The 19,117-nt window shown below is 37.0% G+C and overlaps 1 protein-coding gene across 8 annotated transcripts in view; it reads left to right on the top strand.

Annotated features, from left to right (window-relative positions):
* Positions 1-19,117, top strand: part of LOC106877319 (tyrosine-protein kinase CSK) — a 342,382-nt gene that overhangs the window by 199,867 nt on the left and 123,398 nt on the right. Inside the window, exon 1 of one of the 8 annotated variants that reach the window (XM_014926207.2) lies at positions 11,607-12,036. The exons of the other annotated variants lie outside the window; for them this stretch is intronic. Coding sequence (XP_014781693.1) covers positions 12,013-12,036 — 24 coding nt within the window. The 5' untranslated portion in view covers positions 11,607-12,012. Of the gene's footprint in view, positions 1-11,606; positions 12,037-19,117 lie in introns of those variants that run through there. 8 annotated transcript variants of the gene reach the window in all.

Raw genomic sequence — 19,117 nt, 5'->3', positions numbered from 1 at the left:
AAAAGGCCTGGTTCGAGGCCCAACCTTCTGAGTGCTTTTACAGGGCTTAGAAAAACTGAAGGACTGCTGCAAATAAGTGTGTGAATCTGAGAAGGGAGTATGTTGAATAAAATCATAACTAACTGATCCTCTTGTATTTTCTTTTACCAAAGCCAAAAACTTTTCCCCTTGTATAGTTATTCATAATTGATGCTGTTTTGATACTCTAGTAATTATTAAGGTGTCAACCATGTACCTCCACACAAATAAGCTGTACCTGGCACAATTTTATTTACATTTCTCTATGTATCTTTCCATTACTTTATCTCTGCATCTTGGGAAGGAGAAATAAGCTGATCAGTCAATGCTTTAACCCTTTAACATTCACATTGTTCTGTCAAAAGTAATGTTTATTTAGTCACATTGTCTTGAATTAATCATGCGTTATCTTGTAGCTATGAGATTTTGATGACATGATTGCTAATTTTTTAGAATGACATTATAGGATTGGTGTGAGAAACCACATCTGGGCTGTTTGAACATAAAACAGGTAGAATATTTTGGCTGGATATGGCCAGTTTAAATGTTAACGAGTTAAAGACAGTGAAACTGGTTGGGTCAATGTCCATCACAAGCTGCAGAAAAGGACTTGTGAGTGTAAATTCATAGTGAAACCAAATTCATCAATATATGATAAAGTATATTTATTGATAACTTATACTGTATTGGTACTCCAGGAGTTACAATGTTCAAAGATTTGATGAAGCAAGTCAATTCATTGCCAGACAACACAGCTTGCTTCTATGTAGCTTCAACCAGCCCTAGTCCAGTTATGCTTCAACAGATATGTGATAACAGAGATAGCCAATCAAATGGTGAGGATAAAATTGGGCCATATGGCATTACATATTGGTTGGTTGTATGAAATAAGGCCATTGTGTTATGTATTGATGGTCTGTCCAGGCATAGAAAATCTGCATCAACAAGTTTTGCCTGATCCATGCAAGCATGGAAATGGAAATGTTAAATTAATAGTAATTATATATATATAAATATATACATGTATACACACATATATGTACATACTTACATCTACATGTGTATATATATGCATATCAGGGTACAGGACGTTAGAACAATGAACTACAGACAACGGAACGAACACATAGGAAAACGGAAAGCCACTTGGAATATTCCTTCATCAGCTGTCTCTATTCTAACCTGACGTTTCGAAGATAAGACAGAAGTACTCTAGAATAGTCTTTTCCTGAGTAGTGGATCAACCCACTACACAGAGGATTCCAAGGTGGCAAACACAAACCAAGACAGGAAAAATTGGACAGTGAAAACAACATTCAAAAGCCGTACGGCCAAACGCGAATCTGAGGTAGAACGCTAGTAGTTCGTCTTGCCTTCACAACGGCTGGAGTGAAAAGAAAGCTGACCACAGGTCACATGAGAGCAGAGAGGATGGTGGAGGGAGGAAGTGGAACAAGGAGGAAGGGACAGAAGGGTATAGGAGTGAAGTAGAGGCCAGGACAGAGGGATAGATAGTGGTTGTAGAATGTGTATGCCAGATAGACTAGTTCAATGTATAACATTTACAGTATTAATTATGTTTACTCATGTTGCCATTGATGATTTAGTTATACATATATGTATGTGTGTGTGTATGTGTATACACACACACACACACACACACACACATTTAATGTCTGTTTTCTGTGTTGGCAGTTGGCATGGGTTAGACTGTTTGAAACAAGCTAGTAAGGCTGAGGGCTGCACCAGGTTCCATTGTCTGGTTTGGTATGGTTTCTAGAGCTGGATGCCCTTCCTAATGCTTCCCATTTTATAGAGTGTAGTGGCTGCTTTTTACATGGCACCAGCATCAACAGTCACCCAGCAACTAGCAAGACAAAAATCATCTCAGCTGGGATGAAAGAGTAGTAGTGAGCGGGGAGGTGTGGCTTTGTGCTAGTTGATGAGAGATAAGAGGTATAGAGGGACAGGGACAGGTGTCCTACATGAATACTCCAGCTGAAAAAGAAAAGAAGGTAGGTTAGAGAGTAAACTAAAGAGAGCAGGTGAGTCAGTGAATAAGATGAAGAGAGCAATAGTGAGAGAGATGGTGCTGAAGATTTGTTGAGACATGCCCTTGAGGGACATTGGGGGTATATATATATATATATATATATATATATATATATATATATATGTGTGTGTGTGTGTGTGTGTGTGTGTGTGTGTGTTTGTACACATACAGGGTGTTTAAGTATTTGAGCTAAATTTGGCACTTTGCATAAAGGAAAAAAAATACAACACAATATCCTATCCAAAAATAAAGTATTTTTTAAAAAATCACAATATCAACTAGATTATGGTTGGGCGATAGTAGTTTACTCAAAATACCTGCCCTCAGCTTCCACCACAACCTCAAGATGACTCCAGGACCTGGCACATGTATTCCTCATGGTGTCCCAGAAAAGATCTTCAACCATCTTGATCTTTGATCACCAGTTCAGCCTTGGTGTTATAAGCAGAGCAGTTTTGAGTCTTTCTCAACTGTGCCCCACATATTGTAATCTTAGGATTACAATCGGTGGAATAAGGAGGTCAGAAATTGGGGTTAGTATCTTTGTATCTCTTCTTTGGTAGACCAAAGAAGAAATACAAAGACACTCCCTCGACAATCTTGGAAAAGTGCAGCTTGGAGCAGTCTTCTTGGGAACATTTTGCTGAAGATGACTCACTGAGGATGTAGTGTTGTATTATCTGCAGTACAGTTCTCAGAATTAGATCCTGACTCAGTTATTATGTATCCAACTGTGGATTTTATGCTAATACTGGCTGAATAAGCCAGCTCAGGACCTGTAAAGTGTAAAGCTGCTAATTTGGTTACCTACAGCAGGGGTCACCAAACTTTTTTTTACCATCGACCCCTCCCTCCTTTAGCCACTTCTCCTTTCACATCGACCTCTTTTAGCCACTTCTCCTTCTGCATCGACCCCCTTTAGCCATTTTTCCTTCTGCTTTGATCACCCTCATTTAAAATATCTTAATACCCTACCCTACTGTACCATATCTTAAATGCACACCAGGTACTGATGCTGGCAATTAAAATGTTAGCTAAAATATATATGTACGACAAATTTAGAAATTCTATTGAAGATGACTCACTTTTTACATTTAAAACTATATGTATGAGTATACAGTATTAAACTTTCAATTTTTATGAAATTGTTTTCATGATTAGAAAATGTGAAAAATGCATCATAATGCTGGAATATCTTTTATTGAAACTGACAACATCAATGTGAGGGATGAGCATGGCACTGACCAAGTATTTCAAGCAGTTCATCTGGGTGAGTTGGTCTTTCACATGTCGACCCCTTGGTTATCATTGACCCCCTGTAATTCCTCGCCAACCGTTAGGGGGTCCCTCAGGCACCCTTTGGCAACCCCTGATCTACAGAGACATGAACATCACATAACATAAAGACAATGCCAACTAACTGTTTGAATTAGTTCTGATATGCCATTTCAGTAGTGGAATCAGAAATGCTTTTATTAACATATGTATCTATATTCCATTGTAGGTCAGCTTAAAATAGACAGGTCTTCTAATGTGAGTAATGAAATATTCAACTACTCAAACCGCAATACCTGTAGAAACTACATATTCGATGATGCAACTATGGTTATAAAGATTTAAATCTTCTGTATAAAAAGTTTTTAAAGTTTACAAAGATCTTACTTTCAGAATATTTTCTTAAATTATAAGGTCAGACATATATCAGTTCTTATATAATATTGATTAAAAACAGTTGAGAATGTTCTTTTACAACTTCTCTCTCTCTCTCTCTCTCTCTCTCTCTCTCTCTTTTATAAATTATATAGATGCTTGTTAAGATATACATATATACAAATATACATTTCATATATAAAAACTCATGCACTTTGATACTCTCTCCATATTTATATATAACCATGTAACTAAGAACTGAAATAAAGTTTAAATATAAAGCCTCACTGTGGGTTGAATAAAAATGTAAACATATTCCTTTTATACCATTGATATACAGAAAAAATAAAAAGTGGGAAGGAATGAGTCCTTCAAGGTACCATTTCATGGTTTGTTGACTGCTCTGCAAAGACATACTCCACTTCTTTCCTCAATCAATGGTATAGATCAACAGCCTGTGAAGCAGTCATGAATTAGGGCAATTTGTATATTTTGTGCCTTTGACAGCTTGTCATTAATTCAACAATATATTTATGCATACATAACACAGTGTGAACCAAAAACACTGATCTATCTATCTATCTATCTATCTATCTATCTATCTATCTATCTATCTGTCTGTCTACACACATAGCATATATAATCAAAGAGCTTGCATATTCATATATAAAACATATATTTGTATAAATGCCTTAACTTTCTCTCATATATATATATATATATATATATATATATATATATGGGAAAAAAAGTCAAGATAGAAAACGATAACATAATTTTATAAAAAACATTTCAGTACCGGTTTCAGTCATTGAGACTTTTTCAACTTCAAGTATGGGAAACAATTAAATTTTGGAAAAGTTAAAAGAATATTTGCATTGTATTCAAATACAAGGGGCATTTTCCTTGTTTCTGCCAGTCTCTGTGTCTCTTGTTTACTCTTGTGGGTTCGAGGTCATTGTGAATTCTTGGCAAAGAAGAAGAATGCGGGAGTGCCATGATAGTAGTAGGATGTTAAATGGTCAAGTGCCCTGAAAGTGACTTGTGAATGGTAGTAGTGATTGAATTCTTGAAATATCTCTTTTGAATGTATTGTTTATAATATTTGCATAGTTGTTATTCTAAACAGCAACACTAGTAAAGTAAAGAAGGAGGTGGTGGAGAGGACGAAGAAAAAGGGGAAAGAGAAGAGAGAATAATAAAGGATGCAGGCAGTATGATAGCAGTAGGATGTTAAATGGTCAAGTGACCTAAAAGTGGCTTGTTGTGGGTTATAGTAGTGATTGGGACTGTTTTTTTTAATGCATTCTTGTGTATCTCTTGAATGTATCATTTTTAATATTTGCATGTGTGTTTCTGTTATTCTAAGGCCATGGTGGATATGTCGTTTGTTGTAGATGCGTTCAAAAGGGGGCTGTATTTTGTAATAAAATGAGTCTCTTTTCTAATTCGTTGGCTACAGGTTGTATCGTCCCTGAATTGGTAGAGAGGAAAAATTCTGAAGCTTGGATTTTTGTTATTGGCGCAAATGTCAATGTGTTGGCTGAATGCTATTTTTCTGTTTTTGGGAATTTTGGTCTGGGATCTGTGCAGAGCCATCCTTTGACGTAAACTGTTTTTTGTTTGGCCTATGTATTGCTCTTGAAACCCAGAGCAGGTTAGTGCATATATCAGGTTCTCCGAAGCATATGAGAAGCTGCTTTTCACTGTGAAGCATTGTCCCTGTTTGAAGGAGAACTCTGATCGCTCAATTAAATTGACGCATATCTCACAGTTGGGGCTTCCGCATTTTTTTACTGACGGCTTCTGTGTTGTTGAGCGTATTCTGTTTTGTGTTAGGAGACTTTTCATAGATTTGGGTTGTCTCTTGCTTTTTATGATGGTGTGTGTTTGGAGGATTAAGTTCATTCTGTGGTCCTTTTTTAGCAGGGGAATGTTTTGAAGGATGGTGTCAAAGGCTTCATTGTTAAGAGGGCTGTGTGTGGAGATATATGGTAGGGCTTTTGGTTGTAAATCCTTCTTTAATTTGGGATGTCTGAGTTTGTGAATGTTGAGTTGTAAGGCACATTAAAAGCATATAAGGTGGGTAGTTCCTGGTGATGAGTGTATCTTTTAGTTCATGTAGTAGTGTGTCTCTGGTGCTTGCATATTTTTTTTGCTAGGTTGAAGGGGATATTCATTCTGGTGTGTCTGATGTGGCAGGAGTTGAACAATAGATATTGCTTGGAGTCATCACTGCATTGGTGGATAAATATCCTTTATTTGTGGGTTCACAAGGCTACCAATGGTTTCATGTAAAGCAGAATCTCTTAACAATTATTAAGCTTGCCACATGAGAATGTTGGTACTCATCTCCATTTTAGATGAGAATATTCTCATAAGTTTTAACATCATCTCCTTTGAAATAGTCACCTTGCACTGCAATATATTGATCCCAGCATTCCTGCCACTTTTGGAATCTGACCTGGAAGTCATTTTCTGTAAGCGAGTCAAAGATCCTCGATGATGTGCTCTGGAGCTCAACAGCAGTGTTAAAATGGCAACCTTTGATCTACATTTTCATCTTGGAGAGGAGATGGAAGCTTACAGGTGCAAAATCTGGTGAATAGGGTTTTTGGTGAGAAACTCATGAGTTAGGAGAGCTCGGTGATGGGTGCATTGTCGTCATGAAGAATCCAATTCTTCGTACTCCACTGGTCTGGTTGCTTTGTATGAATGTCCTCCCTCAAACACTTCAACACATCATTGATTGTCCTCAGACGATCCTCATGCACAAGCTAATCAATTTTCTCCTCATTTCTGGAGGTGACACTTGTGGTAGGTCTTTCAGATTGCTCATTGTCTTCCAGGGACATTTTTCTGCTTTTGAAGTGATGGTGCCACTCGAAGCATTGCATGCGATCCATTGCCTCATCGCCATAAGTTCGCTGAAGCATGCTCAATGTCTCTGTAACAGACTTCCCAAGTTTAACGCAAAATTTCATGTTGGCTCTTCATTCCTGTCCATGACAAAAATCACAGACTACAACATACATGTGGTCGCAAAAACACAAATATCACAACTTACAAAGTAAATAAAGCGATGTGACTTGGCACACTGCCTCATGTGCTGCCATCTGTTGGTGTGCTACAGAACTATGCTGGGAATTTTTTGATACCACCTTCTATTTATATAATCATTTTTTTTGATCAGCTGAAAGTTAGAAAATTTCAAGTCAAAAAGATAATAGAAAAGATTAAAAATAAAGCATAAAAAAGAATATGCATTCATTTATTGAATTCAGTTTCTTCTATTCTACCAAACTCACACATCATACTTATATACATTCTTTACATATTTTTTATATGTGGAGTGAGGAGCTTTTCTTTTAAACATGTTGTTTTGAAAGCCAACTGTGTTCAAGTTGTAACATTCTTTATGAAGTTTTTTTTCTTCTTTCTTTTATATTTTCTTATGAATTTTCAGTTTGTTTGGAACAGTAAAGTTTCTAGGTCCATCAACATTTTAGACATTTGCTGTCTAATCTAAATATAGTGATTTGTATTACTGCTATTTCATAAAAGGCAGAGTATTTTGTGCTCTGTCAGTGGTGATAATATATATGAACATTTACATTTATGAAGGTGGCGAGCTGGCAGAAACGTTAGCACGCCGGGCGAAATGCTTAGTCTGCCGTTACGTTCTGAGTTCAAATTCCGCCGAGGTCGACTTTGCCTTTAATCCTTTCGGGGTCGATAAATTAAGTACCAGTTACGCACTGGGGTCGATGTAATCGACTTAATCCCTTTGTCCTGGTTTGTCCCCTCTTTGTTTAGCCCCTTGTGGGCAATAAAGAAATAATATATGAACATTTACCCACACATTTGCATTGACAGATAGACTCGTCCACAGTACACATCAATTCCACAGTACACATAAAGGATGTAGGGATTTTTTTCTCCTGCTTTCTGTAATTAGGATTGTTTTTTTTTGCTTCAGACTTGCACATGTGGTTTTGAGTCCAGTCCCACTGCATGGCACCTTGGTCAAGTGTCCTCTACAATATCCCTGAGCTGACCAAAGCTTTGTGAATGGATTTGACAGGGAAACTGAAAGAAACCTGTGTGTGTGTGTGTGTGTGTGTGTGTATAAATACACTCACGACCACTAACGTTATTATTTGTAGGAGTAATATTGTTCTTTCATATTTATATATCGAGTAACTATGTATCTCTTTCACTACAAGACACCTGTTTCTGTCTCTGTCATACTCTAACCTTTCATCACCTGGCATAAAGTCACCTCCTCCAATGCCCCCACCACTACCACCACCACTCTCAAAGGATCTTTGTCTTACAGGTTACTTGGTGACACTGCCAGTGCTGGTGCCATGTAAAAAGCATCCAGTCCATACTGTCAAGTGGTTGGCATTTGGAAGGGCATCCAGCTGTAAAAACCATGTAAAAACTGACCTCACTGGTGCTGGTGCCATGTAAAAAGCTCTTGGTCCACTCTGCAAGGTGGGTGGTGTTAGGAAGGGTATCCAGCCATAAAAACCATGCCGAAACAGACACTGAAGCCTGGTGCAGTCTTCTGCCTAACCAGCTTCTGTCAAACTGTCCAACCCACACCAGCATGGAAAGCAGATGTTAAATGATGATGATGATGCTTGTGTCTCCTTATCTTAACATCATTTGGTAGTTGTAAATGAATGCCTTAGTTATTTCCAATGTTCTGTGAGAATATGTCTGGCCATGGCGAAATATTACCTTACTTGGAAATAGGTGAGGTTCTGCAACAGGACATTTATGTATATTCAGTTTATTAGTTATAATATATGTATTAATGTATTTCAGTCAAGACATGAATTTCATATATGTACAGGTGGTTATTACATTACACTGCTCAGATCAACTCCTCTATCTGACTCACCATAAGTACCTTTAGCAGAGATCAGTGTGTTACACGTATACTACAGACAAAGAAGGGATTATAGTGACTTTATAATATGCTAATGCCTTCTTGTTATTTCCCTAGATGTCAAAAAGGAGAAGTAAGCTTACTGGACAATTCTACCTCTTCTTCCAAGGAATGTGATTCTTCTTAGACTTTTGCACATCAACTCTTACTAAATAAATGCATTCAAATCTGCTTAAAGACAAATTTCTGGATCCTTATCTAAAGTCCGTCTTTGCTGTCCAGACTATTAACCTATCTGAACTCGGCAACAAAGACTTCAAGTTACTTTGTCTCCAAGTCTCCCTACCCAACTCCTCCTAATGTATCTGCTTCCTCTAGCATTCTCTAAACTCCAGTCACCAAGAACTATTCAACCATATCTCTTCAAGCATCAAAGACATCTTTCTATGAAGTCATCAGCCTATGTGAATTCAATGCTCGTAATACTTCGTTTTCACATACATCTCCTGCTGATGCCACTGATGTGGAAATCGAATCTTTCGCAGTTCTCTACTCTCTATATAGACTACTTCCATCCCCCCAGCCTCCAGCCCTAACAGACAGTGACGTTACAAACACCCTTGATCTGTTTCTCACCTTATCTCTGAACCCAACTTCAATCAGTCCAGAAATATCTCTGCCCTTCCGGGTCGTCTAACCACTTGCCTTATCAAGTCTGCTCACCACAAATGCATGCACGATGCAACCTCCCTCGAAGCTTTGATAGCACATTCTCTGCCGCTAGCCGTGTGTGTGTGCGTGTGTACGTACGTACGTATGTATGTATGTATGTATGTGGATGTATGTATGCATGCATGTATGTGTGTATGTATTCATGCACGCATGTATGTATGTGTGTATTGACCGAAATCTTGTGAATGGAATTTGGTAGGCCGAAGCTCGTGTGTGCGTGTGTACACACGCACATTTATTAAGGGAGAGTTTCTTTTAAGGCTGTACAGTTGTTTCAGTTCATTGTTGTAGCTTATTATAAGTGGTCCTTTATAAAGTTATATAGTACTCTCAATCTTTATTCTGATATTACGCTAAAGATATACGCGTTAAGACTTCAGTATAAATAATAATAATAAAAAGTTTTACTCGCTAATGAATGTAGAGACTGTCAAAATACATTTATTAAAACTGAAACTTAAAATTTCGTAATGCAGAATCAGTAGAATTTAAAGTTTCAGTTCTTTACTTGTATGTATATATATATATATATATATATATATATATATATATATATATATATATACATAGGTGTGTGCATATATGTGTGTGTGTGTTTTATTCCCGTATCTGTGTTTATATATAAACCGGTGTCGTTTCAAGAAACGTAACCGGTGTTGTATAAAAGAAAAAATGGTGGGGTGGGAAGAATCCTTATAACTGAGCCATTCACTAATTATAAGATCAATGAAATAAGTATCAAGTTGAAATAAGTTTTGGGATTGATGTGAACAACTTCAAATACTTGAAGGTTGTTTCTCTGTATGACCGCTGTCCAGTGATCAAAACCAGAAGTAAAAAGTAAAAGTAAGAAGTGTGTGTGCATGTGTCTACCTCACATTTTCTTTTAGTGGGGGTCGTTCACACAAACATAAAGGAAGGTTTTACGTCCATCTCTGACCTCGGTGAAGTTGATGCTGTTGATATTCAGCTTTGAATAGCTTCATATCAACGTATACGGTAAACTTCGTTAAGAAGGTAATTACTGAGTGTTGTAAACAAACTTGTATCATTTAGCTTTTACTTGTTTCAGTCATTCGACTGTGGCCATACTGGATCACTGCCGTGAATGCTTTAGTTGAACAAGTCGATCCTGTACTCATTTTAAACCTGGTACTTAGTGTGTTATTTTTTTTTTTGCCGAACCGCTAAGTTACGGGGATGTAAACGAATCAACACTGGTTGTCAAGTGGTCGTATGAGACAAATACAAAGACACACACACACATCCAATGATCCGAGTCTAAGAAGTTTGTAAGCTTCAAGCAGTCCGTGGCAGGTACAGAAAACAAAAAGTGGACAGTGCGACCAGGAACAATAAGTTTATTGGCGTCGAACGTGAAACGGTTTTTCCCATATCGAAGTTTCGAGGAAATTCGATAAGCTGTGAGTGTCCTCATAGCTCACAGTTAGCAACAAGAACTGCTGGGCACACACACACACACACGATGGGATTTCAACCAAATCCGGTCGGCACGGGTCAGTAGTAAGACTGAATAAAGAACGATGTTGTAGGGAAGTAAGCTTCTTACCAACAGCCATGCCTACACCTTTAATTATTTACATTATTTTTGTTCGATTTTTTTTTTCTTTTCTTATTACATGGATATTTTGTTGAAGATATACTTTTAGTATTGTGATTTGTAACTCTTACAACCTCTGAATTGTTAAAGAAACAATCATTTAACTTTCTGTTATTGATTAAAACTTAGGATGAAGTGCACACGGTTATCGACTCTCGTTGTCTTAAAAGAAAATGTTTTGATTGTCTTAATTTAAAAGATGTAGTCAAATGTATAAAAGCGCAACGGTTGTCTTCTCGATCGGACTGTTTCTTTCTAGTAAACAGAAATGTAATTCTTACTATAAAGATAAGTTCACATATAACTAGCAGGAGGAAGGTGGGAACCCGAAGCAATACAATAATGACGTGTACAGTCGTCTGTAAACATAGTGGTCAGGGTAAAAGATACTGACTGTCATTATTTGTCTAGTTAAACTTAGACGGAAAAGCTTCAAGAGTGTGTTGTTGCGAGTGATGTTGCACTAGGGTGGTTCTCCTCTTTCTGCCCTGATTGTAATGAACATTACTACTGCTGCCAACCAGCTTTTCCTCCCCTTCATGTCTCTCCGTCTTTGTTTCTGTTGACGATCACTCTCTGACTAATACTCTCTGTTCTCCCTCCTCCTCACTCATCGTCTTAGCCTCATTGAAATTTCTCTAGACAAGGATTTCTTTCATTATACCAACAGCAACAGAGCAAGCACTACGTTTTGTCAGGGTTTTTGTCTCGTATGACATTTTTTTTTTATTCTGGGGGGGTTTCATTCACTTAACTAATTATTAATCTTATAATAAATTGCTCACACTATGTCCTGTTGACCTTAAGGATGGAGTTTACACATGTTACCGGACACAGTGAAATACGTATCTCAAGCTGATTGTCCGTTCTTTCAGTTATTGAATCTCTTTTCTGGAATTACCTTACCACGTTGATTTTATTTTTGTCTACCTCTCACGTATCGGGCCTCTTTTAACGGCAGGTCATCAAAGAGAGCAATACACATATACATATTTTTAAAATCTATATTTACATATTATTTATTTTAAATTCTTCACAATGCGATCCCTTTTTGCAACTAATGTAAGTATCATTATTACGAATTTCCCATTGTTATTGTTTGCAGTATCATTCTGCTACTTTTTTGGTTACAGATACAGCGAAAGTTTTTTTTTCAATGATTCCGTGTTTACAGTTTATTAAAAGTCAGTAAAAAACAAACTAAAAGTGATCATAAGTAACTTTTCATTCGTTCTCTCTTTTCTGATAACCCAGACTGCTAACAACAACACTTCGCGCATGAAAGAATAGCTGTAAGAAATTATGTTGAGTTTATTTATAATGAAAAGAACGTTATAAGTCCTGTTGTAATCGGTAAGAGTAGGGGACAAATTTAAGTTTTTACTAACAATCTCTAAACGAATATACATAAGGAAACTTACGCACGCGAATGTTTGAAGTGCTTCGGATGAACAATGTTTTTCTCTATTAACTAAACAGTTGTTGGGTCAGCCATAATATTTTTTTTCAAAACTAAAAGGTAAGAGGAATCTTAATTATTTGTACCCAAATCATTTGAAAATTAGTCTTTTTATTTTCAAAATTAAATTAACAACTGTTGGAAAGAAACAATTGTTGGAAGTACTAAAATTGTCCCCGAGTTGAATCACTTTTAGGTTGTTGACGAAATTTAAGCATTACCGTCTGGTGTAAATGCATTAGCTCTTAGAATATGTTAGCAATGAGAGAAAGCATTTACAACTCGAGACTTGAGTAGATATGCTGGATGGACAGCAAAATGAATTAAGAATCATAATGCAGTCCATCCAACTTTTAAAAACGTTTAGATCTCATAGTGAACCAGACTATTTAAAAATATATATGATTCGGGATTTTGTTACCCCTCTCCTTAAACAAGCTCCTTTACTGCAACCCACCTACTTATCTGTTTTGAAACACGTGTTATTTTCGCTCCCCACATGTTATACCTTTATAGAAGGTAAATCACTCCCAGTGAGTAATACACTGACTTATTTGACATTATATACCCTACAGCCGTTCCTTCTTCCCTAACACACCTTTAATTGATAACATCACTCATATCAGTTATCCTATTGATGAAATATTTCATTATAATCCATAAGTAGTCCTCAGAAGAGGAAATGTATTGTACCTGTTCGGATCCGCTAATCTACTTATTTACTAACAATGGAACTTCTAGATGTTAGCTTTTAGAAAGAGCAGCCAAATCTCCGTTTAATCGTGCCTTAAAAAAGGGAATGACTCATTGGATAATTTAGTCTTCGAAATATCCTGCCTTAAAAACAAGGAGAGGATGGTCACCACTGGAATGTCTTGGATCATAGATGTACTCGATCTGAGCTGCCCTCGGGCCAAAACAGCAATCTGGTTAACCCTTCTCGTCAGTGAGAACTTGTGTAAATCTATAGGAAGGATCAACACTAAATTTTTACAGCTTATATTTTATAACCAAATGTTTTATGACTTTGTATGTGTGTGTCGGCTAGAATCAAACTGTACCATTTATTACTGTACATGTAAAAATATATAGTTGTATCACCTTTTTCAAATATAGGTAGATATCGTGTCACTGGAAGATGCTGAAAGAATATACCGATCGGTATGTGGTGTAAGATGAAATGTGTATGTACCCGAAGACGGTCGAAGAATATAACCGACGAATATTTAGCGTAAATAAACACACACACACACACACACAAACACATGCGATGGCAACTGAATTCGTCCAAATAGTATATAAATCGGAGCATTGCATAGATGTAAATAAACTGAAAGTGACACTCGAAGATAATAAACGGGAGATGCAAACTGATCGAAACAGCAACAAGTACAATAACTACGGCAGTTTACCGTCCGATAAAATTCGGACCAGCTTTTAAACTTGTCTCAGGTAGTGGAGTAGATGATGATGATGATGTGTATGTAGACATTTTTGAAAATAAACGTTTGAAAAGTCTTACATACTCTCTTCTCAAGTGTTTATTTTTAAAAAATGCCTTATTTTCTTTATTACTAAATCATCTCTCATAGTCCCTTTGTGTGTGTGTGTTGTATATATTACTTGAGGTAGTGTATACACACACACTGCGCTTATACGGCGTAAGACATGCAAATACCTATTTTATTTTTTGATAAACCGAATTTTAGCCTCGTTGTGAAGAAGTAAACAAGTTGAAATTATACAAGTTTCTTTCCATTCTTCCCCCCCCCCCTCCACCGAAAAAAAAACAACTTATTAAACAGATTAGTTTCTAGTTGTCTTATACCTTCATCAGAGGGAGAATTTTTTTATATTTATTCCAAGGAGAAACTACTAGCCTATAGCTATTTATAGTGTATACAAACACGGACACAGCTAAAATGATTCGTCTAATTTGTATAACAGATGAGCTGACATAATGTTTATTGAATTAATAATGCACAACACAAGATTTCTTCTTCTGTTTTTACCTGTCGGAAACATTGAAATATATAGTATACTTTAGACAGAACCAGTTTAACTTGATCCAAATTTGTATACTTTATAGATAGTTGTTGGCTACTAATGAGGTGGGGTTTTTTTTTTCTCTGATGAAAGTCCAGGAATACCAGAAACTAGTTAAATCAATCTCACTTTTTCTCCCCGCCGAAAAATTAAAAGCCATATAGCGTTAGCATTTTCTTTACAGCGAAGCTCGATTTGTATGTTTATTACAAATATATACCTTACATTACATTTCGATTTATGTATATGCGTATCCTTCGAAAATAATTACCCAGGGTTGCTATGAAGTAGTTAATTAAATATTGGTTTAAAATTTTGGCACAAGGCCAGCGATTTTGGGTGAGGGGTAAGTCGGTTACATCGACCCTAGTGCTCACCTGGTAATTATTTTATCGACCCCGAAGTATGAAAAGCAAAGTCAACCTCGATGGAATTAGAACTCAGAACGTAAAGACGGACGAAATGTGTGTAAGCATTTTTTTCTTTTGCGACGTGCTAACAGATTCTGCCATCTTGTCGCCTTAAAAATCCAGTTTCACCTTATTTCTCGCAGCGTATGTGCTCACTTTCCAAGTTGCTCCCAGTTCATCTGTTTGTGCTTGCTTGCTTGCTTCTGTCATATTCAGTCAGTTTCAGCAGTGGGCCCCTCTCTCACCTGTATGTCCAGCTTAATTTGCGCTTTATTTTAGATTATATTATTCTTTTATTTTTATCAAACTGGGTGAAATGAAACGAATCACCAGAAAGAAATAGGATGAACACGAGAACAGAAGAGATGTTTAGTGGGCTGTCAGTATTAGCAAGGACCTATATATACTTCTTGACGTCAAAGGAGAGGAAAAAATATTATTTCTTCTCAGAGCACTGTATACTCGCTTAAAAGTAAAGAATTCATCGGTTTCGACGATGAATAGTCTAGATCAGTGCACCGCAACCTCTTTTCACTTGCGGTACACTTATATTCTTTTCAAAATTCGGCGGCACCCCTGAACTAAAAATATAACTAAAACTACGGGGAAAAAATTATATTCAGGGCACCTTTTCAATCTCAAGCAGCTTGAGATTGAACAGATCCTATTCAGGTTACACTGCGGCACACCTATTAACATCGTCTCGTGGCACACTAGTGTGTCGCGGCATACCAGTTGCGGAGCACTGGTCTAGGTGATCGATCGAGCTGAACTCCTACAAGTATTTGGTATTACAGCATAATCTTTAGGAAAAGTCAGCGTAACACAGTGAGACAAGAGTTTTCCTTTGTATAACTGGTACAGTCCATCAGTCTGGCTAAAACCAGTTTCCGTCCATCCAGTTTCACGCAAGGCACACACGTTTCACCATTTGTTGGTGATTTCCTTCCTACTCCAAGTGGGGGACACCTTTGCACTGCTCAAGTGACAACCCTCCAACACATAGGTCTGCTTGGGTAGTTGTTACTGGTAAGGGTTTTACGAGGTCGGAATGCAAATCCCACCTCAATCTCTTTTAGTCGCCCTTTTTACGACATGCAAAGAAAACGTTGGGTCTATTCTTTGACATACCGGTCCCCACATATGTATACAGACGTGTGTGTGTATGCATGTTTTTATTTGTGTGTGTGTGTGTGTACGTGCGTGCATATGTTTTTGTGTGTACGTGCGTGCACATGTTTTTATGTGTGTAAGTGTGTTTGAGGGAAGTCGGTTCCATAACGATCGTGACACCATTACTTGTTAACGAACTGCAGAGCGAAGATGACTGTATTAGTTCAAACGGCGATTTACAACTTTTACCATAGTTATTACTTAAATGCAATATAGAATCATAATACTAAGTTCCTTAAGACTGCAAATAGAAAGACTGTTGTGATCGGCAGACATATATGTTCTGTCAGGTAGCATTGATCTGTCAATAGCTTCGTATGGTTCGTTTAATCTGAGTGGCCAACAGGACCAGTTAGTCTCCTTATGTAAGTTGATAGCTGTGAGATTTTCTTTCGTAGCATCTTGTATGTGTGTGTGCGTGCATAGATAGATCTGTCTGTCAGTTTGCGTATGTGTGTGTGTATCAAATGAATCTGTCCTGAGTTTAGCCCCGTCTGTTCATTACTGTTATGGACAGCCTAGGACGAAACTGAGAGTAGGCACTCTGTCACCTTTTGATATAATAAACGATCTATCCACTCGACACAACGTATTGTGCATCATAATGTTTGCGCTGCGCGCTCTCTCTCTCTCTTGATTGTAAAGTTTAACATCCTACGATGATGAGAACTTATCAATGTAAACGTTGCCTAAGTTGCTTTTACTTTGTATAATTCAGTTTCAGTTCAGCCAGCAAGAATCTTGCACGATAGTCCTCATGTAAAAGACTGGGTTTATGAGTTTAAGAAATCCCGTACATTGTTGTCTCACAACATTGTGGCTTGACTTGAAAGTAAAATGGCTCAAAATAGCTTCTGTGATCTCGAAAGTGAATATATTATTGAGAATTTAGTGTGTGCTGTGGGTAGAGAATTGGTAAATTTCTCTTTGTAATTTTTGCGTTTTTCTTTGGGAATGTGCCGGATTAGAGGACGGATGTAATTTTGGCAACAAATAGTGACATCATTTTGGGTGTCACATTTTCGTTGAAAAGTAAGTAATTATAAGAACAGTGTATGGAATAGCTATCATTACCCAATGAAGAAGGAAAAGAGCAAGGTTTGTCCCTTCATTCTCAGTATTCCTACTATTATTCATGCAACAGGAATTACGATTCTGAAAAGTTTTTTTTTTTTTCCTCAAAAAAATTTCAGTTTGTTTTCTGTTTTTGCCCTCTCCCACAGTCCGCCAATTTTTGTGGGGTTTGTCCTTCCCTACAGAATAGTGACAGCTATTCCAAAACTCTGTCACCATAAGGGAAAAGTTCTAACGACTTTAACATGTTTTGTTCAGCTGGAATTTAGTTGTTCCTGTTTTATGTCCTGCACTCAAGATTCCACGAATTATTTATCTATAAACGGACCCATGAAATGACATGAAAATTCGTGTTCCTTAAGTAACTCAATCAAAGATATATAAAGATACTTCAGTCAAGCAACGTCGACTGAAATTTGATGAAAGATTCTGCAGTGTTAGTGCGGTCACAAGTTAACATCCGTCTACTGATGTAATTCTCAGACACATCATGTCTTTGGTGTCGTTGGATCTTACAGCATACACCTTCATCTAGACAACCTTGTTCTAGGTTAATTAAGCCTCGGCCTGTGTCCAAGCAAGATTCTACTCACCCCACTGGTCATCTCTCACTCTGATCCATCTATCTATAATGCTTTCGTCGCATCATCTACGTTCTTGATGGCTCATCTACGTGTACCTGTTAATATCTCTGAGATCACAGTTTGAGTCCAATCTCTCAAAATATTGTGAATTAACCAGTGTTATCGGATAGATTCACTAGGCTCCTTGCTGCGTGTGTTAACATCTGTATGTTAAAAGATATAGTAAACACTGTAGGTTTTACTGTTTTTCTTTTTCCTATTGTTACATATGAAATCTTATCCTATAAAAAACAATTAGCTATCGTACAAACTCGTTTCCACCAATTTTCCGCCACTTATTTTAAAGATATGCATAAACATCGCATTATCTAAAGACAGTTTTATGTTGATTGTTATTTTTATTGTTTCCAAACCATGCAACAATGAAAACAAAATTTTGAATAGGTCGGTGAGTATTTCATGTCATGGTTATGAGATACATATTACTCTCTCTCTCTTTCTTTCAATCACACACGCACCTTATATTCTCATCGCTGTGAAAGTTTCCATGTAAACGGAGAATTATCATATATAAATACTTCGAAATTTTCTTGTATACAATTACGTCTTTATCTGCGACTTTCTTTTTTTATGTTTGTTTTTTGTTTTTAAATACGTTGTGAGTGTCTGCTGTTGACATCACGTAAAGCTACTGATGACGAAGGAGAGAAGCTGATAGTGTGAAGTATTTTAGAGGCGCATGTTCGAGTGTTTCATAATAAAAGACTTTCATTGACGGACGGAAACAGAGGGCAGTTTTGTGGAAAATAGGGACTGTTGGGTGTCATTTACCTCTTTAAGCATTAATAGTGAATCGGGGAGGTAATTATAACACATCAATGGATGGATGTGTTTGTGCACGTGTTAGTTAAGAATATCTCTGTTGGTTGTGTGTATATCTTGGTTCTTGTGAATTGTTAGTGCATTAACTGTGTTTTGTTTGAACGCTGTATTATTATATACTGCAAAATATATATATCTGTAGCTGTTCAGACATCTCGTCTATCTTAATATATAAATCTGAAGTTGTGTGTTTGTGTGAAGCCTTTTTGAATGTTTATAGAAATCCACATTTTCCACTTTTTCGTAAAAATTTTTACATCAATGGAATTTTCTCGATCTGAACTTTCCAGTGCAGTAATTAAATTTTTTAAATTTCGTTTACTTTGTGTGATTTAAGGGAGATTTGGCTGTTGTTTCTAGCAACTTTTATATTTCATCCCTTCTACCTGGAACGCAATTCTTACACACGCGCTCAACATAAAAATATAGAGAGTAAGAGTTAAAGAGGGAGAGAGAGAAAGGGATACATACAACGTCATAGATTAAACTTTCATCTCAGTATTCTTTACCTATTT

Source organism: Octopus bimaculoides, chromosome 3 (assembly GCF_001194135.2).
Source record: "Octopus bimaculoides isolate UCB-OBI-ISO-001 chromosome 3, ASM119413v2, whole genome shotgun sequence".
In the NCBI taxonomy this organism is placed as follows: domain Eukaryota; kingdom Metazoa; phylum Mollusca; class Cephalopoda; order Octopoda; family Octopodidae; genus Octopus; species Octopus bimaculoides.
The sequence above is the reverse complement of the archived record's forward strand: the minus strand, read 5'-3'. Positions and strand labels throughout refer to the sequence as shown.